The sequence below is a fragment of the Lacerta agilis genome, chromosome 1 (assembly GCF_009819535.1).
Source record: "Lacerta agilis isolate rLacAgi1 chromosome 1, rLacAgi1.pri, whole genome shotgun sequence".
NCBI lineage: Eukaryota > Metazoa > Chordata > Lepidosauria > Squamata > Lacertidae > Lacerta > Lacerta agilis.
The window spans coordinates 132,539,912-132,559,653 of record NC_046312.1 but is presented as its reverse complement, the minus strand read 5'-3'; the positions used below and the strand labels follow the sequence as shown (position 1 = coordinate 132,559,653).

Genomic DNA, 19,742 nt, shown 5'->3' with positions numbered 1-19,742 from the left:
AATATCATTGCACATCTCCATTCACCACACCCATTTCCCAAGCAGAGGCTGGCCTGAATCTTGGGGTGAAGAATTGTGCTACTTAATTTCCCACTCTCTGAATTGATATCCTTGAATTTATATTTGTCAGAAAAAGGACTCTATGGAGTCTTTACAAAATGTTCTTGGTGTGTTCAGCCCTTCGGCTGGATAGAAAACCTTGGTTTATGCTTCTCAGTGTGTTTCACAGAGTTTAACAAATGAAGTGAACTTTCTTTACATTCTCCACATCTATCTATCAATCTAATCTACCTACACAAGAATGGTTCCAAGAGTGGCCACTTAACTTGCAGTGTGGCGTTGTGTACATTTCAGTTATTTTAAAATTAATCTTCTCACTATTAATTAATGCTCTTATTGCCACAAGTAATGACTTGTTTGCATTTCCAACACTTTAGGCTGCAATCTCATGAGAGAGGGTCTGGTAAGCCCACAGACTATGCTGCTCTAAAATTCCTGCCCTGATTCCATCCCCAACTGTCAGTTTCAAATGGAAGGGATTTTTTTTTTTTAAGTCATAAAATGGACAAAGGAACACCTGAGTGTTCCTGTACTGTCACACCTGCCCTGCCACCTTTGGAAAAGATAGTTCAACCCCCTTTGGACTGCAGCCGTAGTGAATTACAGTGGTGCCTTGGTTCTCAAATGCCTTGGTACTCAAACAGCTTGGAACCCAAACACTGCAAACCCGGAACTGTTCCAGTTTGCAAACTCTTTTCAGAAGCCGAACATGCTCCGTTTTGAGTGTTAGACTTGAGTGCAACACTTCTGTTTTGAGTGTGACGCTGAGGTCTGCCTGCTTTTGCTATTTATTTTGCATTTTTGTGGCTTTTTTGTCTTTGTGGCTGTGTGGAACCCAGTTCAGCTACTGACTGATTGATTGTGACTGCAGTACATTGTTTATCGCTTTCATTTTACAGATCAATGGTCTCGTTAGATAGTAAAATTCATGTTAAAATGCTGTTTTAGGGGTTGTTTTTAAAAGTCTGGAATGGATTAATCCATTTTGCATTACTTTCTATGGGACAGCCTGCCTTGGTTTGGAATGCTTTGGTTTTGGAACGGACTTCCGGAACGGATTAAGTTTGAGAACCAAGGTACCACTGTAATTTGCTGGTGATACATTAGACTCCTCTGCTGTTTTAGCTGCTCCTATCATTTAAAATAGTTTTTATGGTTTAGTATTTTGTTTTGTATGATTTTATGTATTTTTTACTCTACTCTGGGATCCACTGACGTGAAGGGTTGGCTATAAATAGTATTAATAAATAAGAAACCAAAATTAAAGTTGGCTCAGAACCAGTGTTCTTTATCCAAAGCATTCAACAGGGCTTGAAGTCGAGAGCCAAAAGGTAAAATTAGCATATAATCCTCATCTTGTAAGATGATCCAAACTGTTGAAATCTAGATCTCAGTAACTCAGATGCTGCTGCTCTCATTTCAGATTGAACTCTTAACTAATGCTAGGGACACCTATGGTTGCGAACGGGATCTGTTCCGGAGCCCTGTTCGCAACATGAGCAACACGTAACATGAAGTGCCGAATCTGCGCGTGTGCGCAACACGCCGAACCAAGAAGTAACTCGTTCCGGTACTTCCGGGTTCGCCACATTCGTAATCTGTGCCGAACGCAACCTGCAGCTATCGAAACCCAAGGTATGACTGTATGTGTTTTTAGAGGCTATGGGCAAGGGAAGATGGACTCAAGAAGCTTCAGCAACAGACCCTGCTCCTTCCTGTCTTGGTGCCTTGGGAAGACCTTTCTTCTGCCCCTTGCTGCTGCTGCTGCGCTAGCTCAATAGTCAACTACTCAGCTCTTTCTTTCACTTGCAATCCATCACAAAATTTATTTCAGAAGATTCCAGGATTTCCACTATGTGATGCGAGGAAGGGCTTGTGCACACTTACATTTATTTCACTTTTTCCAAGCATGGGCCACAATTTGAAGCTCCATGTCCCAGTGCCCTCCCCCCCCCACCGGAGCTTTAGTTGTGAAAACCTGTTCTTTAAAGCTCAACTGGAGCAAACATAAATGAAAACCTGAACTGACATTTGTTCTAATTCAGCTTTAAAGAGCGGCTTTTGTGGGGTGGGGGGTGGGGGTGGCACACAGTCAGAAACCAAGCATTAAAGTATGAACCTCTGCCTGGAAAAAGCAGGGCAAAAGCTAAGTGTAGCCAAGCCCTAACTGAGGGTCCCTCTGCCTTCCCAACAAAAGTGGAAGGGATGCAATGGATGTCCCTGGCCTCAGTTCAGAATCTGAAGTTGATGGTCGAGGGGGGGGGCACAGCTGGAGCTTATGGCTCAGCTTCAGCACTCCTTGGGATGGGAGAGAGAAAGCCTCACTCTGGCTGGCACTGAGTCATGTCAGTAGCACATGCAGGGCAAGGCAGAGAGCGATGGGGGAAGGTTCCTTTTTACCAGTCCTCTTCTTCAGGAATAAAAAGGGGGGTGTATCCTGATGGTGCAGCTCAATTTAACGCTGTCTCACCACAACTGCAGCCTGCCCAACAGGATATGCCACCCCAAGATATCACTACACTTTTCAAATATTTAAACAGGAAGCATTAAGCGCTATATCTGCGGAGAATTGGCTAAGGAGCCATGGGTAAAAATGACTAGATGTTGGTTAACCGATGAATGTAAAAGAAACACAGCAATGAAACAGAGTCAGACTATAAATCTTTACACACTTAGCCGGGAGAAATCTTACTCTTCTTTCTGCATGCATAGGATTGGCTGGACAGAGGGCTGTAGAAGCCTTTTTGTTGGAGATTTCTGAGAAATCAGAGAGAGGCATCTCTTATGGGATACTCTAGGGATGTGCATGTTGCCTTTGTGCATGAAACCCAGCAAAAGATGATGTAGCACTTTGGGGTTTTCTTTGAGTCTGCTGTTCCCAATCTGAAGCCTGCTATACCCTCCAGGGTTTCCCACAGTGGTCTTAGCAGTGCTTTGTCGGGAAGGGGCTCCTATCTCAAAGGAGAGCGCTGGAGCAGAAGGCCATGATGAAAAGGACACAGACACTGGACAATACAGCATGAGTGGTGAAGTTTACATGCTCACCAGAGAAAGGGACATCTTATTTTAAGTTCTGGTTCTTGTGTCTCCTGCAGGGGGTGGGGTGGGGTGGGGTCTCACCTTCCAGGACAGCATCACTTCCTGGTGAGGAGCTGGGGGTCAATTTCTGACTCTACCAAGGGGAGGGGCTCCCTGACTTCCCAAACCTGAACTGGAAAAGAAGATGTCCCTTGACTCCTATAACATGACTCAACATGGAAATAAAAATATTTATCTAAGGGCAAAGCACAAAAATGCCGTTGGATAAACACAAAAGAGGCAGACAAGGTCTTCGCTAGATGTCCAAGAGTAAGACTCAAACCAAAATGCTCTCAAGGTGAGAGGTCAAGTAGCCTTCCCTTTGGACACATTTGAAAAATGAAAATTTGTCTCTCATACCCAGTGGCATCTCCTTGGGTGGATCTGATAGAAACACCCATGCATTGCAAAATTAGGGCAAGCTGCAGAGCGGCTTAGGCAAGTATTAAGATCTTCAAGGGAGACCCTCCTCTGCCTTTCAGGGGCTGCAGACAGGATTACAAACTCCTCGTTAGGGAGGCCAGTCCAGCTCCATTTCTGATGGTCCTTTTGCCAACAGGCCAAGGCTTCAACCAACAGGGTTCCAGCTGAATGATTTGTTGGCTCTCTTCTCTGTTGCACTGTTAAATTTTGCTCATTTTTAGTTTTCAGGGAGCTGCTAGTTTTTATTTCTGATCTTTTATCTTTCCTTTTAAAAACTAATAATACTGTTTCATTGTGTTTTGTGGTCTTAATGCTGTTAGTTGCAATGGGCATCAGGTATGGGAAGGTGGCACAAATCACAATACCAGAGCATGTTTCTGAAAAGCATGGCTGAAAGGGCCACTCAGTTTGGTGTCCTCTTTGCTGCCTTTCCCCCTCCCTTGGAGGATGCAGACTGACAAGTGTCTGAGCAAGATGACTTGGAAGCGCCCTCCCAGTTCTTGAAGCCCCTTGGTTGTGGGCCAACTCTCCCAACCTAGTGCCCTCCAGATGTTGTTGGAATCCCTGCAGACCCAGCTGGCACAGCCAATAGTCAAGGTGATGGTTGTCCAACAACATCTGGATGGCAACAGAGCTGGGTAAGGCTGGTCTAGGCCCTGAGACCCAAAGAGGCTGGATGTTGCAGAGTCTTCTTCTGCTCCCTTTTGTTTTAGTTTTTATCCTTCATCTCTCTGAAAACTGCTTACAGCTCCCCTTCCAAAAACAGATCTGGAAGCTGAAGGAGGAGAAGTTGACCAACCATGACTAGATTCCTAGGTCCACAATCCAGGTCCAAAGCCAAAGGTTCTGATGTGCCAACGTACTAGAGGTGCTCAGCTGAGTGCAAAATCTCACCACATCCACAGGATGGGTGGCTAGCAGAGACAGGGGAAGGGGCTTCCCTCATTCCATCCTGTTAGAGGAGCCCCTCTCCTGGTGGAGTCAAAGCTGGCACTGCCCACCAGATGGATGAGGCGGCTCCATCCCAGTTAATGAGATTGCCCTCTGGATGCAGGAGACAGAAGAAAGTGCAATATATTTACACCAACGTTGCTTTTCTAGGTCTGATGGGAGGCATGCAGACAGAGATGGAGAAGTATGGGGCACTGACAGCAAGGCAGGGAAGCAGCAGCAAGGAGGTACATGGGTTACATTGGGCGAGAGGCCATGGCAAAGCACCCAAAAGATGCATCCAGTATAATGACACATAACTAAACGCATAATCCTCTCCATTCCTGATTTTACCTGATAAGGGACTTTTCTCAAGGACAGGCAGCTGCATGACTCTTTCATCTGCTGTAGAGAAAAAGTGTGTGGAATTTGTTTTTAAACTTTTATCCCCTTCCGCTCTGAAACTTTGCTTGACAATGTTTAAAAGTGCAAAATGGGTTAACCCTCTGTGGGTACTTACATGGCTTCAAGCATCTGCTAATGCAGTCAGCTTCTGTCTCAAATCTATTGGCGTTACCGCCACACCCACCATACCAAACCTGGGTGCAGATCTTGTTTTTGAAGTCAAAGAACCACTTAACCTGATACTCCTTGCACTGCGTGCCCATGTCAAGGTCCAGCAAGCAAGGATCTGTCAAATTTGAATTTCAAAATGTGCAAATGTTAAATGATTCTGAAAAGGTTAAAAGCTGCAAAAAGGCACAGGAAGCAAGAGGGGGCGGGGAGAAGCCGTTTTCAACAGCACAAATGAAAGGGAGCTTGATCTGAACTACTATCCTTCTCCTAATATCTTCCTTTACAGAAACAACCTGGGAAATAATAATGTTGTGCCCATTCCTAGTGAAATCACAAACATGCCAAGCGGCCACTGCATGCAGCTCAATGTTTTATTCTGCTTTAATTTTATTTTCTGGCATGGAATTGCTGTAAAAGCTGATAGGCTCGTACATGCCTCTGCAAGTCCTTAGCCACATCCAGTGCAGTGTCAGAGTAGTCAGAGGCATCAAAAAAGCAGAGTGGAGAAATGCAAGAATGGTGCAATGGTCAAGTGTTACAACCCAAGTGACGTTCATGAGTGGTTCCCCAAATCACAAAGACAACGTTGTTCCAAGTTGGCCACCCATGAGCACCTGTATCCCAGGTGCAGACCATGGCTACGATAAATATGGTTTTTCCCATCAGCTAACGGGTACACACAACTGAGAAACTTGGCTTCCCATTCAGCCTCTAGCCTGCTTCCCACCCAGCTGATATATACTTGCTGAGCTCCTCAGTCCAGGCGCAGTGAGGTGAGCTGGCTATCTTGAAGGAGCTGGCATGCTTGAAGCTTGGAAGTCTAAGACAAGGAAGTGGGCTCTTAAGCAGCTTCCGCAGCCAGCAGGCACACCGGCTTTGCCTGTCAGCTAGTGGGCCCCGGGTGTGCACAGCATCACAGCACAGCTGACCAGTTGAGGATAGATTCGCACATTAGGAAGGAACTTATTTCCTGCTATAACCGTGCTTTCTTTTGAGACAGAATCAAACCCAGAGGTACATTTCAGCCTCCATGAGTACCTTCTGCCCTTCATGGCTTGGGGAGTCTAATGCTGCCAGGCTCTCCTTGGCACATGACAACATGGGAAGCAAAGAGCAGGGAGTAGATGGAGGCTTTGAGCCAGGCTGGGGCCGCTTGGACAAGGGCATTCATGAGCATGGGCAGAAAAGGTAAAGTTGGGCACTTCAATAGGGGCAAATATATTATAGGGCACCCATTTGGGCTAGAGTTTTTCATTCCATGACCCCCGTTGCCTTCACTGTGAGTCATGGCTTCCCTTCCTCTCCTTATGCTCTCCTGTGTTAAACCTGAGACTGCAAGCTCCTTGGAGTGTTGGTACTTTCACCCTCCCATTGTGAGAATCTCCTGGTGTGATGTCATGAGAGGGAGGGGGCGGGAACTGCTTTAATTGCTCTTCCATCCCAGCCTGACTCAGCATGTGGGCGTGTCTGAGAGTGTTTGTAGTAGAGATAAGATGGCAGAGTGAGAAGCTGAAATAGTTTATTTAGTTTGTTGTAGCTACTAGAAATAAAAGATGATATGCTTCAACTAACACCGCTTGCTTCCGCGTGTTTATGCGTTATGCTGCTAGAGTCTGGTGCTCACAATGAGCCAGTGTGAGCCCAGTGCACCCAGGACCTGTTTTCCAGGATTGGAAGGTCGCAGAAGGTGCTCCAGTCGCCTAAGCCCACTCGGGGCAGAGCCAGGTGCCACACATCGCTCCAAGGGCGTACTGACAGGGAGCAGAAATGTACTCTGTTGTTTGTTGCCAACCACTATACCACTCAGAGTGGCGGGGGCAACCCAGGCAGATGGGTGGGGCACAATATTATTATTATTATTATTATTATTATTATTATTATTATTATTATTATTATTATTAAAATTGTGGCTTGCTCGCTTTATTACTGCTATTTATGCTCATTCATGGGCCATCTCTTTTTAACTCTGCACACCCATGTTGCTCTCATCTTTAAGCTCAGACAATATTCTGCCGTACCTATACTGCTGACCTCTTAATACCACAGTAAAATACCACTATTTTAATACATAAAAAACAATTGCACTACCCATGTAATGGGCAGAGGGACTCAATGTGTAGACCGTCCACCTCAGATACCTTGCAGTAGGTATCCAAGCTCATGAGCATTTTTGTACGTGGCAGTAATGACAACACTCTTGCACTACTGGTAACTGTAGGTGGAAGCAAGACAGGCAGAAGCACTCTGCTATTCAATCAAATTTACACCCCAGCTAAGGAGAAAAAGAGAGCTTCACATGTGAAAGCAGCCCCTGAAGACAGAAGTGTGTTGATTTGATAATTCTTGATATTCTTCTGCATTATCCTTCCTATGCTTGCAGCTTTTACTATGCACTTTGTGAGGTGTTACCGTGGCTCATAGATTTGTGTTAGGTGTCCTGTGGCTCAATTACAAAAACAAAACAAAAGTTAATAAAACGTTAAAACATCTAGACAAGGACAAGTGCCTTCCAAGAATCTGCTCAGTGCTACGCCAGGTGTGTCATACAAGGTGGAAATTGGTGACAAAAAAGGACCAAGTGCAGTTATACACGTAAACGGAAGGTGAGCATGACACAGAGGGAGATGAAGAAACACAGAAGAGATGAATCTAGCACCACGCCCTGGAGCGCTAGACTTCAGCAACAGAACAAGCAACATACAATCTCAGCATCACCACAGAACATCCAGGGAACAGGCTTTCAGACAGCAAGGTAACTTATTTGGGCCCAGCTCTCTCAAAATCTCTGGAATTCTTAATTATTTCCGGGGGTGCCTTTTTTGTTTTGTTTAGGTATATGGAACAGCATATTCAACACAGGCCAACTTGTCTGAAGACAGTTATATGTAGCACTCAGGGTGCACGAGAGGAAAAGCTACTGAATTTCTTCTTACAGGTGTTCTTCATATCAGCTTGTAGTCTTCAAAAAATTTAACAACAAGCACTCAATTCTGAATCCAAGAAAACTGACCAAGGAAATTAGGAACTTGTGTAAGACAGCTGAGGCAAGAACTGCTTAATGTGCAACAGACTGCCCAATCCATGGTTTCCCAAACTTCGGTCTCCAGCTGTTTTTGGACTACAACTCCCATCATCCCTAGCTAGCAAGACCAACGGTCAGCGATGATGGGAATTGCGATCCAAAAGCAGCTGGAGAAACCCTAAGTTTGGGAAACCCTGGCCCAAGCTATGAACTATATGGCTTGGAATTTGAAACAATTATGTGGCACATGAGATGTCTATTGTTGCAAGTGGCCAATGCATAATGAGCAGAGAGCTAGTGTCAACATGATAACCTCTAACATCACATTTAGAAAAACAAGCAGATTTGCCATCAATTATTTTTACCTTGCTTTTTGTGAAATAAATATGAGTAGGCAAATGAGGTTAGCATATATGCCTAACATATAACAGGCAGCAAAAGTTCTAACAGACGTTTCAGTCCAATAATTATGTGAGAATTGTGACTATTGGCATTCACACACACAGCAATTACACAGTCATAAAAAATGTTAATTATCCACATATTGTTAATCACTGAGTACAAGCTATGTTAATTGTTCATCAATGGTCAAGGCAAACAGACAAGCACAAGGACTTACAATGTGACACAAACTTTCATAATTGAATACTTTCCAATGAGCCACAGGAAAATAAATATTTTCAATATCCCTTGGTGATTTCTTATTGTTGGCTCCATGGTGGCCATGACATGGGAAGCTTAGCCCCTGCCTGCTCAAGGAAGAGAAGCCATGGCCAGAATGAACAGGATAGAGTTGTCTTACACAAAGGAGAGATGGCTCCATCCATCTCCATAGCAACTGCAGGTCTTCCTTCCACAAGTCAATGGGAAAACCAGTACAGCAAACCTCTCTAGCTACCACTGTTGAAATGGCTCATGAAAGAAGGACTCTGCTCCTTTCATTCAAACTCTACAGCAGCAGTGGGCGAAAACAGTGAACCTTCCTCCTTTCCCCCGCTTGAGGGCCCAGGCAATCTGTTGTTTGTTTTGGATTTTCCCCAACCATGAAGCTTGCTTATTACTCAGTTAATTAGATGGTCAGGGTTTTGAGGGAAACTCTTTCAAGGTAGGTAGATAATGTGGGGTATCCAGCCTCAGACAACCAACATGCTAAGCTCCAAACAATGCATGAAGAGGTTAAGAACACAGAGTAAGCTGTCCTGCCCCTCTGTTCTCCCATTCCATCATGCCAACCCTCCCAGTAAGGCGGTCTGAGCTGGATGCTCCAAGCTTAGACTGTGTGGCTTAAGCAAGCCATCTTTGTGTTTCTATATAAATAATTTAGAAACATTTACCATTTTGGAACCTAAGTTAGACTGCTGGTTTTTTCTTGCTGCGGTATGCAAAAGCGCATGAATCTGACCTTTTTAAATTCCCAAACATTTGGTCCCTTTCTATGCTAAGGGGAAGTGGGCAACTTTGGAAGTAACTTAGAACAGGGTATGTTAGAGATCTAACAGTATGTATTTCCACTCCTGGCTTTGCTGTTTTAAACGTCAGCTGGGGCTCTCTCAACCAAAGAGGACTTGCCCCAAACCTAGATCTAGGCATCTGGGGAATTCTTTTTTTTAAAAAATTACCTAGTATTTTCCCCTTTATCCAAATTAGCCAGCAGATAGCTGATAACAGATTAAATAAAAATACACCTTTGTTCAATACCCGTGAAAGAATAAAACCCAATATTTTGTGTGGCCTGGGATCTGGGGATCCATTCTCTGATACAGAGTGTGCTGCCCTTCTAAGGATGCAAGCCTAAACATGTCTACTCAGAAGTAAGTGCCATTGAATTCAGTGGACCATACTTCTAAGCTGACACGACTGGGATTGCACTATTAAGCATTAAGTCTTGTGATGCTGAAGGAGGGTCTAATGGGACACATGTCCCCTCAGAAGGATTTCAGCACAGCGCTGGTATGAAATGAACTGTCCACACTGAAACTGCTGGCATTTCTTCCTGGGTGATTTTTCTAGGGATGCAGACAGTGCGTTTCAGTCACTAGTATGACAGAAACTATGGATATTCAAATTGCAGGTGTTTTCATAGAATCATAGAGTTGGAAGAGATCCAGTCCAACCCCCTGCCAAGCAGGAAACACCATCAAAGCATTCCTGACAGATGGCCGTCAAGCCTCTGCTTAAAGACCTCCAAAGAAGGAGACTCAAGCGACTACTCCATCAGCAGGCTCCCCTTTTCCCTGTGTTTTCAGTGCAGTGTTCAAAACGGCAGAGCCAGAATCATTTGAAGGCCATGCATCTCGCAACTAAAGAAAAGCACCCTGTTGGCTTTTCTTTGAACATCCGAAACACCTGCTGAATGCACTGCTTTTCTGCAAAGCCCACTTTTCCCTCCTCTTTACAAAATTAATATGCTCTACATTCTTGGCTTGGTTGGCGGAGCATCACTGAACATCAATTATAATGGCACTACTTGTTGGCTCTCCCTAGCATATGATTATGCATGCCGGGTGCTCCAAATGTTAATGGACCCCCTTTAATATTTGCCTCTTATTTGGGAACATCAAGATGCTATGAAACATTATGTGCATCTTTTATGTGCATCCTCTCTACAGAAATTATTTGTCCTTATTTCAGAAAACATGCCACCTAAGTGTCCCTGACTTTAAAAGAAAAGCCTGTCGGAGCCCAGCTGAAAACAGGACACCACTTTGATACCTCAGGAGGCCTGGACTCACCTGTTTCCGGTCCTTCCAATGGCTCAGTGTTCACCATCAGATTGGCTGTAGCTGCTGCAGGTAGCTTGGGCAATGGCATGCTCTCTGCAAAGGGAAAGTGAAGGAATTGCGGAGCGTGAGGGGCGGACTACCTCAGAGAGAGTAACCTCCTAAGCAACACCTTGTGTACGTTTCGATTTATATCAAAGCCACCCACAGAAATCTCTAGCTGGGAACTAGAGGTGTCATTTTTTAACAGAGGAAGAAGAGATCTCTTTTTTATAAACCACTGAATTAAGCTTGGTAAATAATAGTTGGGAGGGACATCATTCAACATGAAGCACAAGGCTTTGAAATGAGTATTGGTTTCCACTGGGGACATTAGTAACAGATGTTTGATTAACTGACTATATAGATGAATTTCTCCAGCTGCTAAACCCCCCCCCCCAGTCAATATTTTCCAATCTAGTTCTCTTCAGGAGACAATTCTTACCCTGAAGTGCTAGAAATAATCAGATCCAGTTCACTCTCTTTTGGAAAACTGAAGCCTTTACAAAGAAAAAAATTCACAGCCATTCATCAACATTTTCAGCTTCTAGAATGCCAATTTTTGTGCATTGTCTGAGCATGAGTCAACATTATTAATGCAATGTTAATTTCCTCCCTGTTCTTAATATTTCTAACACCTGAAAGCGAGTGAATTCAATCCCAAGAAACAAGGCAAACTTACTTGTGCTAAATGTTCCTCTGTAGGTTGCTTTGGCCTGTGCATTGTGGTAGCCGGTCACAAAGACATTGTATTTCTGCCCACTCCCAAGGCCTCCAATGACCCGTTCAGTGCCCGTTAAATTGAGCTTCAGGACTAGAGAGTGGTCGTGTGCAGAGGTGATTGTGATGTCATAGGCAAAGACATGTTGAGGTTCAGGGTTCACCCAGTGCAGTTTAGCGCTGTTTTCTGTGATATCAGTTATTTGGACTTCACCTGTGTGCTTAACCACTGTCAAAAAGAGAAGCTGGCATAAGGTTTCAAAGAAGAAAGCAACTAGATTGCATTTTTAAAAGAATTAATTTCTGAGAATGATTTAAAATAGGGAAAGAGATCGGCCATAAAAGCCCAAGAGACCTCAAATAAGTGCACCCCAAATATAGCATTCCCTTTGTATGGCTGATTTAATTTCAAAACAACTCCAATTTCCACTTATGAGCTGGCGCTTAACCTGGATGGTCAATTATCCCCTCTGTTTCCAATGTTCAAAGACAGCTACCAGTACTCATGTATTGAAAATGGCACCATTCTAACACATCAAGGGAGGTCTCAGCAGACTTGGGCAAGGTTTGCAGAAGCCAAAAAATCTAGTTAGAAACCCCTAAGAGGGGGAAGCCCTTTAAAAACAGGCCAGTGTCCAGATCAAGGGAAGCAATAGTCCACTCTATTCTGCCTTGGTGAGACCACACCTGGAATACTGTGTCTAGTTCTGGGCACCACAATTTAAGAAGGATATTGACAAACTGGAACGTGTGCAGAGGAGGGCAACCGAGATTATCAAGGGTCTGGAAACCAAACCTTATGAGGAGTGGTTGAAGGAGCTGGGTATGTTTGGCCTAGGAAAGAGGAGACTGTGAAGAGATATGATCACCATCTTCAAATATCTCGAGGGCTGTCGCATGGAAGAGGGAGCATGCTTGTTTTCTCCTGCTCTGGAGGGTAGGACTCGAACCAATGGCATCAAGTTACAAGAAGGGAGATTCTGACTAAATATTTGGAAAAACTTTGACAGTAAGAGTTGTTCAGCAGTGGAACACAGAGCTTTCCAAACTGTGTGTCACGACATGTTAGTGTGTCAGCTGCAGTGTGTAGGTGTGTCACATGATCTCTCCCCACCCTCCTCCCGGGGCTGGAAAGGGATTAATTTAACCTCCGGTTTGCTAGTAAAATGGAATTAATGTGTTGTGAAATGATGCATGTCTAAAAAGTGTGTCACCAACATGAAAAGTGTGGAAAGTTGTGTTTAACACATGTAGTGTGCCAGCTTGGGATATTTCTGTAAGTGGGTATTTGGGGGGGTTTTCTGTCTATTTAGGCCCAGTTCTCATAAAGAGCAGCTGAGGGCCCAACCTGGGTCTGAGCTCTATCACATTAACCACCTCAAGAAAACCAGCAGGTCAGCGAGAGAGCTGGGCTAGAACACTTCTCCCCGATACGCTGGTTTTCTATGGGCAGGAAATGATGCAGGAGAATTCCAGTCAACACTGATGCAGCCTAGAAGCAGGCTATCATACTAGCTCAACTACTATTTGTACAACTTAGGTTCTAGTTTTGCACCTATGTTGTAGAAATTAATTTCGCTTGCCTGCCTGCCTGCTTAGGGAGTCTGCAGAATGTGAAACGTCCCACTGATAAAGACTTGGGGTGACACTGGTGAGACCCCTGTCTCTATCTTCACTTGTTAGTGAAATTTGTTCTAATGAACTTGTTTGAATTATCCACCGTATTATAAAGATCTTACTGCTCCATGGTTTGTTTGTTTTTAAATGAAAGTCTACTGTATAGTGAGGTTTTTTGGAATTAATTTTATTAGTCTTCAGGCTGAAAAACAACCTATGTAGAACAAGAGATCTCCTGATTTGTTATGGTCCATGGAAACAAGTTAATAAAAGTCAGATGACACATGCATGTTTAAATTACTAGAAAGAAGAATTTGGTAGAGGAACACATATTAATGCAACAGCATTAGTCTGAGTATGGGACTGGTTTTTTAACCAATCTCCACAAAATATTTATTTATTTAACATACATGCACACATTAAAATCACAAAATATTTAAATCTATCCACATTGATGGAAGATGAAGTTATTTATCTTCCTCTACCAAGATTATTTTTTCTAACAATTTAACATAAATGTGCCACTTGACTTTAATTAATCTGTTTATGTGGAACATAATGATTTGGGAGCTCTCCTGCTAACAGCACATGGTATGAATCTTTTACAATATGCATTGCAACACAAGGAGACAATGTGTTTTTGAAGTGGCATTGGCTTATTTGGTCCAAATGACAATGTTCCCAGTTAGATGATTGAAATGGGCTGACTTGACTGTGAGATTAACCAAAAAAGTGTAATACAGTGGAAAACAATAGGCATAAAACAAACCCAGCACACAGCTAAGAAATTCAATGTCCTTAACTGCATCATGGTTGTCATTCAGCTCAATGAGTAAATAGATTTATTTACACAAACATCACATGGAATTTCATCAGAAGAACTCAATCAGGGCAAAATGTTCCGATCATTTAATTTTTGTCCATCTTTTAGTGCAGACCAATCTTCTGGGAGCACAGAATTTCAACAAAAGATCAGATTTTTGGTTGGAGTATATGGGATGAGGCTTCAGTTGAAACTAAGCTAACCTAGCAGCAAACTACAGGTGCTGTAACAAAACTCCAGTGGCTTGCATTCACCAAACTTCTTCCATTTGTGCAAGACCTGCCACTTGCATAACGAAACTTCCCCTCCCTCTCCCCTCTCCATGGCCCTCCAGTCTGCTCTTGAGGGTTGGGGGGACGCCTAGAATTTGCAGGCTGTGCAGGCAAGGTAAAGTTCTGCTGCCCAAGCAGAAGTCCTTGTGCGAACAGGACAGTAGTGTTAGATACAACTCAGTGGTTTCTGTTTTGTCTCTTTATTGAACAGTTCCACTGCTTGATTGTAACTGTGACTGGAGGAGCGGCAGAGAGAAAGGTGCTAAACTTTCCCACAGCTTCTGTTTTTCTGTTCCCAACTGCCCTCCCCCAGGTGTGTTTGCCAACCTTGGGTCTCCAGCTGTTTCTGGACTACAACTCCCATCATCCCTAGCTAGCAAGACCAGTGGTCAGGGATGATGGGAAACCCTGCCCTAGAGAACAGATACGCACCACTTGCCTTCGCGGCTCCTCCACTCAAGACTGCAGCCTCCTGAAGCTCCTTTCCCTTTCCTTTTTTCAAAAAGCCAAACACATTTGTGCATTTGTGTACAATGTGTAGTTTGTCCTTTACCAGAGAAAAGCTGTGGTCCTTAACTGCCGCAAAAGTGCAACATGTAAGGATCAAATATCCTAAGGATAAAATATGCTAAAGACATACTGTACATACCTTCCAGTTTTTCTTTTGTAGTAGTAGGTGTAGAGGTAACATTATTTGGAATATTTCTAATTGAAGAAACAGAAATTAGTTACGGATATGTGTGTATCCCCCCCCCCCCCGAGCAAAGTGCTTTACAGTTCTTACAAAGTTTCCTGATCCATTTAATCTTAAATTTAATGATGTTGCCATGATCCAATGTGCTTGCCGGAGGAATAGACTAACTAGAGTGGTACATGGAACTTCTCAGAGGCACCTTCCAATATCAATTTTTAGAATCTGGGGCACATTTCCCCATGCAGGAGGCTGGGAAGAATAGCTGTAAAAACAATCCCTTGTTCATTATGTTTTCTACACCCACTGTCAAGGTAAGTCTAATTTGCTGCCTTCAGTAGATCTCAATGTTAGCTTTGCAGACTGGCATGTATCTGTCTTTTCCTTCTATTCAGAATGCTAAAAACCCATTAGACTTACACTTCTTTCTGGCCAAATTTTTTGACTGGCTGATCACCTTGAAACCAATCACATTGTTTCCTGATGTCTGGAGACAGGTAAAAGGCATTTTCACCTAAAAATGCAAGCAGAATTTGAACAAAGCCATTCTCCCTGGCCAAACATACTATTTCAATTTAAACCATAATAAAAGTAGTGTAGTAAGTATGATAGGGGCCATATCTAAGCATACTTAGCATTTATTATATACATGGAAAAATAGTAATTTGCATAATCTCTTCTTCCTTTCTTCCCAATGAAAAATGGTTTCAGTCTTGCAAGTAATAAAACACAGCTCTCCATTCTTCTGCTTCTAATTACGATACAGTATAAGCAAAATATGTGGAGACTGTAATTCTGCCAGCAACTAAAGGAAGTTTTTTTTTGTTTTTTTTAGCTATAATGGGGGAGACTGTGCTTTAGACTTAAATATCTTATCGGTTGACCTAAAAAAAGGGGAAGAAACAAGAGACTTTACCAAATTAGGGTTCAAAGAGTTTTAAGCCTGCAACAGAAAGCTTGAAATTGTTGACAACTGAAAGGAGGACTATAAAGCTGTGATCCTAAATCCGGTACACACAAAATGGGTTTCCACAAAAAGTGTTTATGACTCCAACTTTACCAGTAATTACTAGAGTCTAGAACAGAAATTGAGGAATCCCTTAAGAGAAATGCACATCTCTTGGATTTTAGAATCACAGTATCGTGTTTTTTGTGAGAAAACTTTATATATGATCTTTTATGCATTTGGTTCAGCAGACCCATCTGTTTGGGGTCCTAAAATCAGTAGTCCCTGTGTAGCCTGGACTGTATGGCAGCCAAGCCTGAATAGTACCACTGTTTCTCAGCAGAATGAGAAAAACTTCACATAATATTCATGCAAGGTATGAGTTTTCTGGTAAAGCTACACGCCTGCCAACTGCATGTTTTGAAATCTGTCTTAAAACACTCTTCTTTGGGACTGCAGACCTGCACGCTAAGCTATGGAGAGCTTGGTATAGAGTAGGTCCCTTGGGGCCAGCATCGCCCCGCCCCCAACGGTGTGCCTGATGCGCTGTTGCTGCTGCTCTGCCACGGGTGCTGCAACTCAGAGGGGACCTTGCACTGCACCTCCTGGCAGCAGCCTGTTCCCCATGCCTCCGCAGGGCCTTCCTTGCATGTCATTCTCTTCCAGCCCCTTTGGAGAGCAAATGTGCACTTGGTGAAAGTTGCAGGAACGGCAGGTGATGGGACACAGCTGAGTTGGCGCTTTTGTGGGAGAGCAGCAGCGACTCTGAGGGGAGGGTTTACTAGAGCCGTGTGGGAGCTGCTTCATATCCTAGTTATGACCTATAAAGTTGGGGTCCAGGCTTTCTGAAGGACTGTCTCTCACAATAAAATCGAAAATTCTTTCTAGTAGCACCTTAGAGACCAACTGAGTTTGTTCCTGGTATGAGCTTTCGTGTGCATGCACACTTCTTTTGTTTTGACTATGGCAGACCAACACGGCTACCCACCTGTAACTGGAACTATGGAAGGTCTCTCACAATATGAGCCACCCAGAGTGGCTGGGGAAACCCAGCCGGATGGGCGGGGTACAAATAAATTATTATTATTATTAATTATTACGATTATAATTATAATTATTATTATGCCTGGCTTTTGAGATTTTCAGGGGCAGCCTCTCTCTTGGCCCCACCATCCTCACAGGCGCAAAAGGGCCTTCTTGGTAGCTGCTCCCAGACTCTGGAACTCCCTCTGACCACTAACTGGGTGTTGCAAACGGGTCTTTGAATGGTGGGCATTGCATATTTTCTTCTCCTTCAATGTTTTTAAATGTTTTCAACTTGTTTTTATTCAGTGTCACTTTTAAGAAGGCAACCTTTAAAAATATTTATACCTGATTGGTGTGTGTGTGTGTGTGTGTGTGTGTGTGTGTACACACACATGCTGTATCTGTTTTTAATGCAAGTCATGGGCTGTCTAAGGTCCTGCACTGAGGGAAAGGTGTGACATTAACTAAACAAGTACATCACCATCTTCTTCTTCTTACACAAATGAAGTATACTGCCCCGAGTCTGAGGTACTTGGCACAAGAGCAGCAGGGCCCCTTTAACCTGGCTCAAACGTCCATTTGGGGGGGGGCAATGCACACTTCACCCCCACCTCCCCTTGCACATTTCATGGTCAGCATCAGATTTCCCACTGCTGTGCCGCTGCATATACTTACTGCTAATAAAAGACGGCAAGAGGTTCCCAAAGCGCAGCAAAGCCTCTTCATGGAGCTCAGAGGGCTTATCGACATATTTGAAGAAGACATCGTTGGGCTCACTTGCCAGACTGTAGATGCTCTTGATGTTAACTTTCCTGCCAATGCCCACAATGACAAAGAAGTATCCTTTGCATTTCGCTTCTACAATAACTCTCTGAAGGTGTTCGAGTTCTTTGCTTTTAATCTCTCCAGTCATCATCAAGACTATGACTTTGAGATCTCTAGGATTTGGTGCACTCTCAAAGATGTGTTTTGTCGTATATTCAATTGCACTCGCCACAGCCCGTGTGCCATACAGTTGTGCCATTTGGTTGCTAATGAAATCCACCAGCTTGTCTTTGGATCCGTAATCTGTCAGCGACAACTCCACTTGGACGGGAGATGTGCTTGAGTTTGATTCAAACTCATAGGGAGCATGTTGGATGACAGCCACCCTGGCATGGTGCCGGGATACCTTGGGCTCAGAGCTTGTTTCCAGCTGGCTTACTACATATGAAATGTAGTTCTTCATCTCTCTGAATTGCAGATGGGTGGTGCTTTCAGAGCTATCTAGAATGAATGCTATATCAATGTCAACATCTGTAGGAGCAGCCCGTCTGTCTCTGGTAAAAGGTCTTGTGGGACCACAGCTAGAATCAGGATCACATACATCTAAAGGAATAAACATATCACAGTTAACTCGAACATCTGAAATCAACATCTTTCAGCATCACAGTAACAAGAGGGTGTAGGAACCTGAATTGGCATATTGCATCAGAATCACAGCTTCTGGTAGCTCCCAAATAATTTTGAGAATTTCAAGAGAAAGCAAATGTTTTTAAAATTCCCTCAAAATGTGTGTACAGTTTGGGCAAAAGATGAACATGTGACAGGTCCCCAGCAAAATGCTGCAATTACTACCAGTGAATTGGACAGCCATTCATGAAGTCATGGCATTGCTGCACTGGCTAAGTGAAGCCAGTTTTCAGACTTCAGTTTATAACTGCAGGACTCCTGCAGGGGCTAAACATCACAGGGTAGAATGAAGGCACTTGAACAGCACTGCTGCGAGCAGAAAGATGGCAAGACCACCAATGGTTCTTCTGCATGAGACGCAGGTGGAGCTGTGGTCTAAACCAATGAGCCTCTTGGGCTTGCCAATTATAAGGTTGGCAGTTTGAATCCTCGCAATGGGGTGAGCTCCCATTGCTCTGTCCCAGCTCCTGCCAACCTAGCAGTTCAAAAGCACACCAGCGCAAGTAGATAAATAGGTACCACTGCGGCAGGAAAGTAAACGGCGTTTCCGTGCACCCTGGCATCCATCACAGTGTTCTGTTGCGCCAGAAGCTGTTTAGTAATGCTGGCCACATAACCTGGAAAGCTGTCTGTGGAGAAACGCCACCTTCTTCAGCCTGAAAGCGGAGATGAGCGCCACACCCCATAGTTGAATTTGACTGGACCTAACCATCCAGGGGTCCTTTACCTTTTATCAGTCATGGCATATGTACTGTGACTGCCTCCAGAGGTTTGGGCAAGATAGGGCTTTTTACCTTTATCTGTATGGCACTAATTTAATGGCCCAGAAACAACTTAGCACATTTCCACAATAAGGGGCTTTGCAAACAAAAAGTGCTCTTTCAGTTAGATATAATATTCAGAATAAAATCACTATAAAATTAGTGCATTGTGCAACAAACAATGTGTGATGTGGGCACTTCCAACTGAAACACACTTTCATATTAGGGGTGGGCAGATTGAGATCTACTGAAAGATCTCTATTTGCAGTAGATCCAGAAGGATTTCTGTTTCCCACTTTGTTTAACAACAGCAACACAAAAAAGCTTCGCTGCCCCACTTTCCTAAATTGTGTTGCTTGAAAAGAACACTTTGAGGGGTGTGGTAAGCCAGGTGTGGATTTGGGGTCTTTTGCCGACTATGAATTCTTGGCTGACCATATGCTCAGGAGACCCTTTACCTTAATTAATAGCCTCTTTCTGCCTGGCTGAGCTACAGTTCTGTACCTGGTTTCAACTGGTAGACCTCCAGGAAAACAACAACTCCCAAGTAGATCCCGTAGACCCTTCTTATAAGCATATAGTGTAT

At 43.7% G+C, this 19,742-nt stretch overlaps 1 protein-coding gene across 3 annotated transcripts in view; it reads right to left on the bottom strand.

The window, feature by feature from the left end:
- The window catches only part of COL6A3 (collagen type VI alpha 3 chain), a 98,355-nt gene that overhangs the window by 6,611 nt on the left and 72,002 nt on the right, over window positions 1-19,742 (bottom strand). For all 3 annotated transcript variants that reach the window (XM_033172295.1, XM_033172302.1, XM_033172311.1), the window contains 7 exons: window positions 17,619-18,311; window positions 15,392-15,485; window positions 14,930-14,985; window positions 11,531-11,797; window positions 10,822-10,905; window positions 5,012-5,182; window positions 4,846-4,896 (listed from right to left, as the gene is read on the bottom strand). In XM_033172295.1, coding sequence (XP_033028186.1) covers window positions 4,846-4,896; window positions 5,012-5,182; window positions 10,822-10,905; window positions 11,531-11,797; window positions 14,930-14,985; window positions 15,392-15,485; window positions 17,619-18,311 — 1,416 coding nt within the window. The remainder of the gene's footprint in view (window positions 1-4,845; window positions 4,897-5,011; window positions 5,183-10,821; window positions 10,906-11,530; window positions 11,798-14,929; window positions 14,986-15,391; window positions 15,486-17,618; window positions 18,312-19,742) is intronic.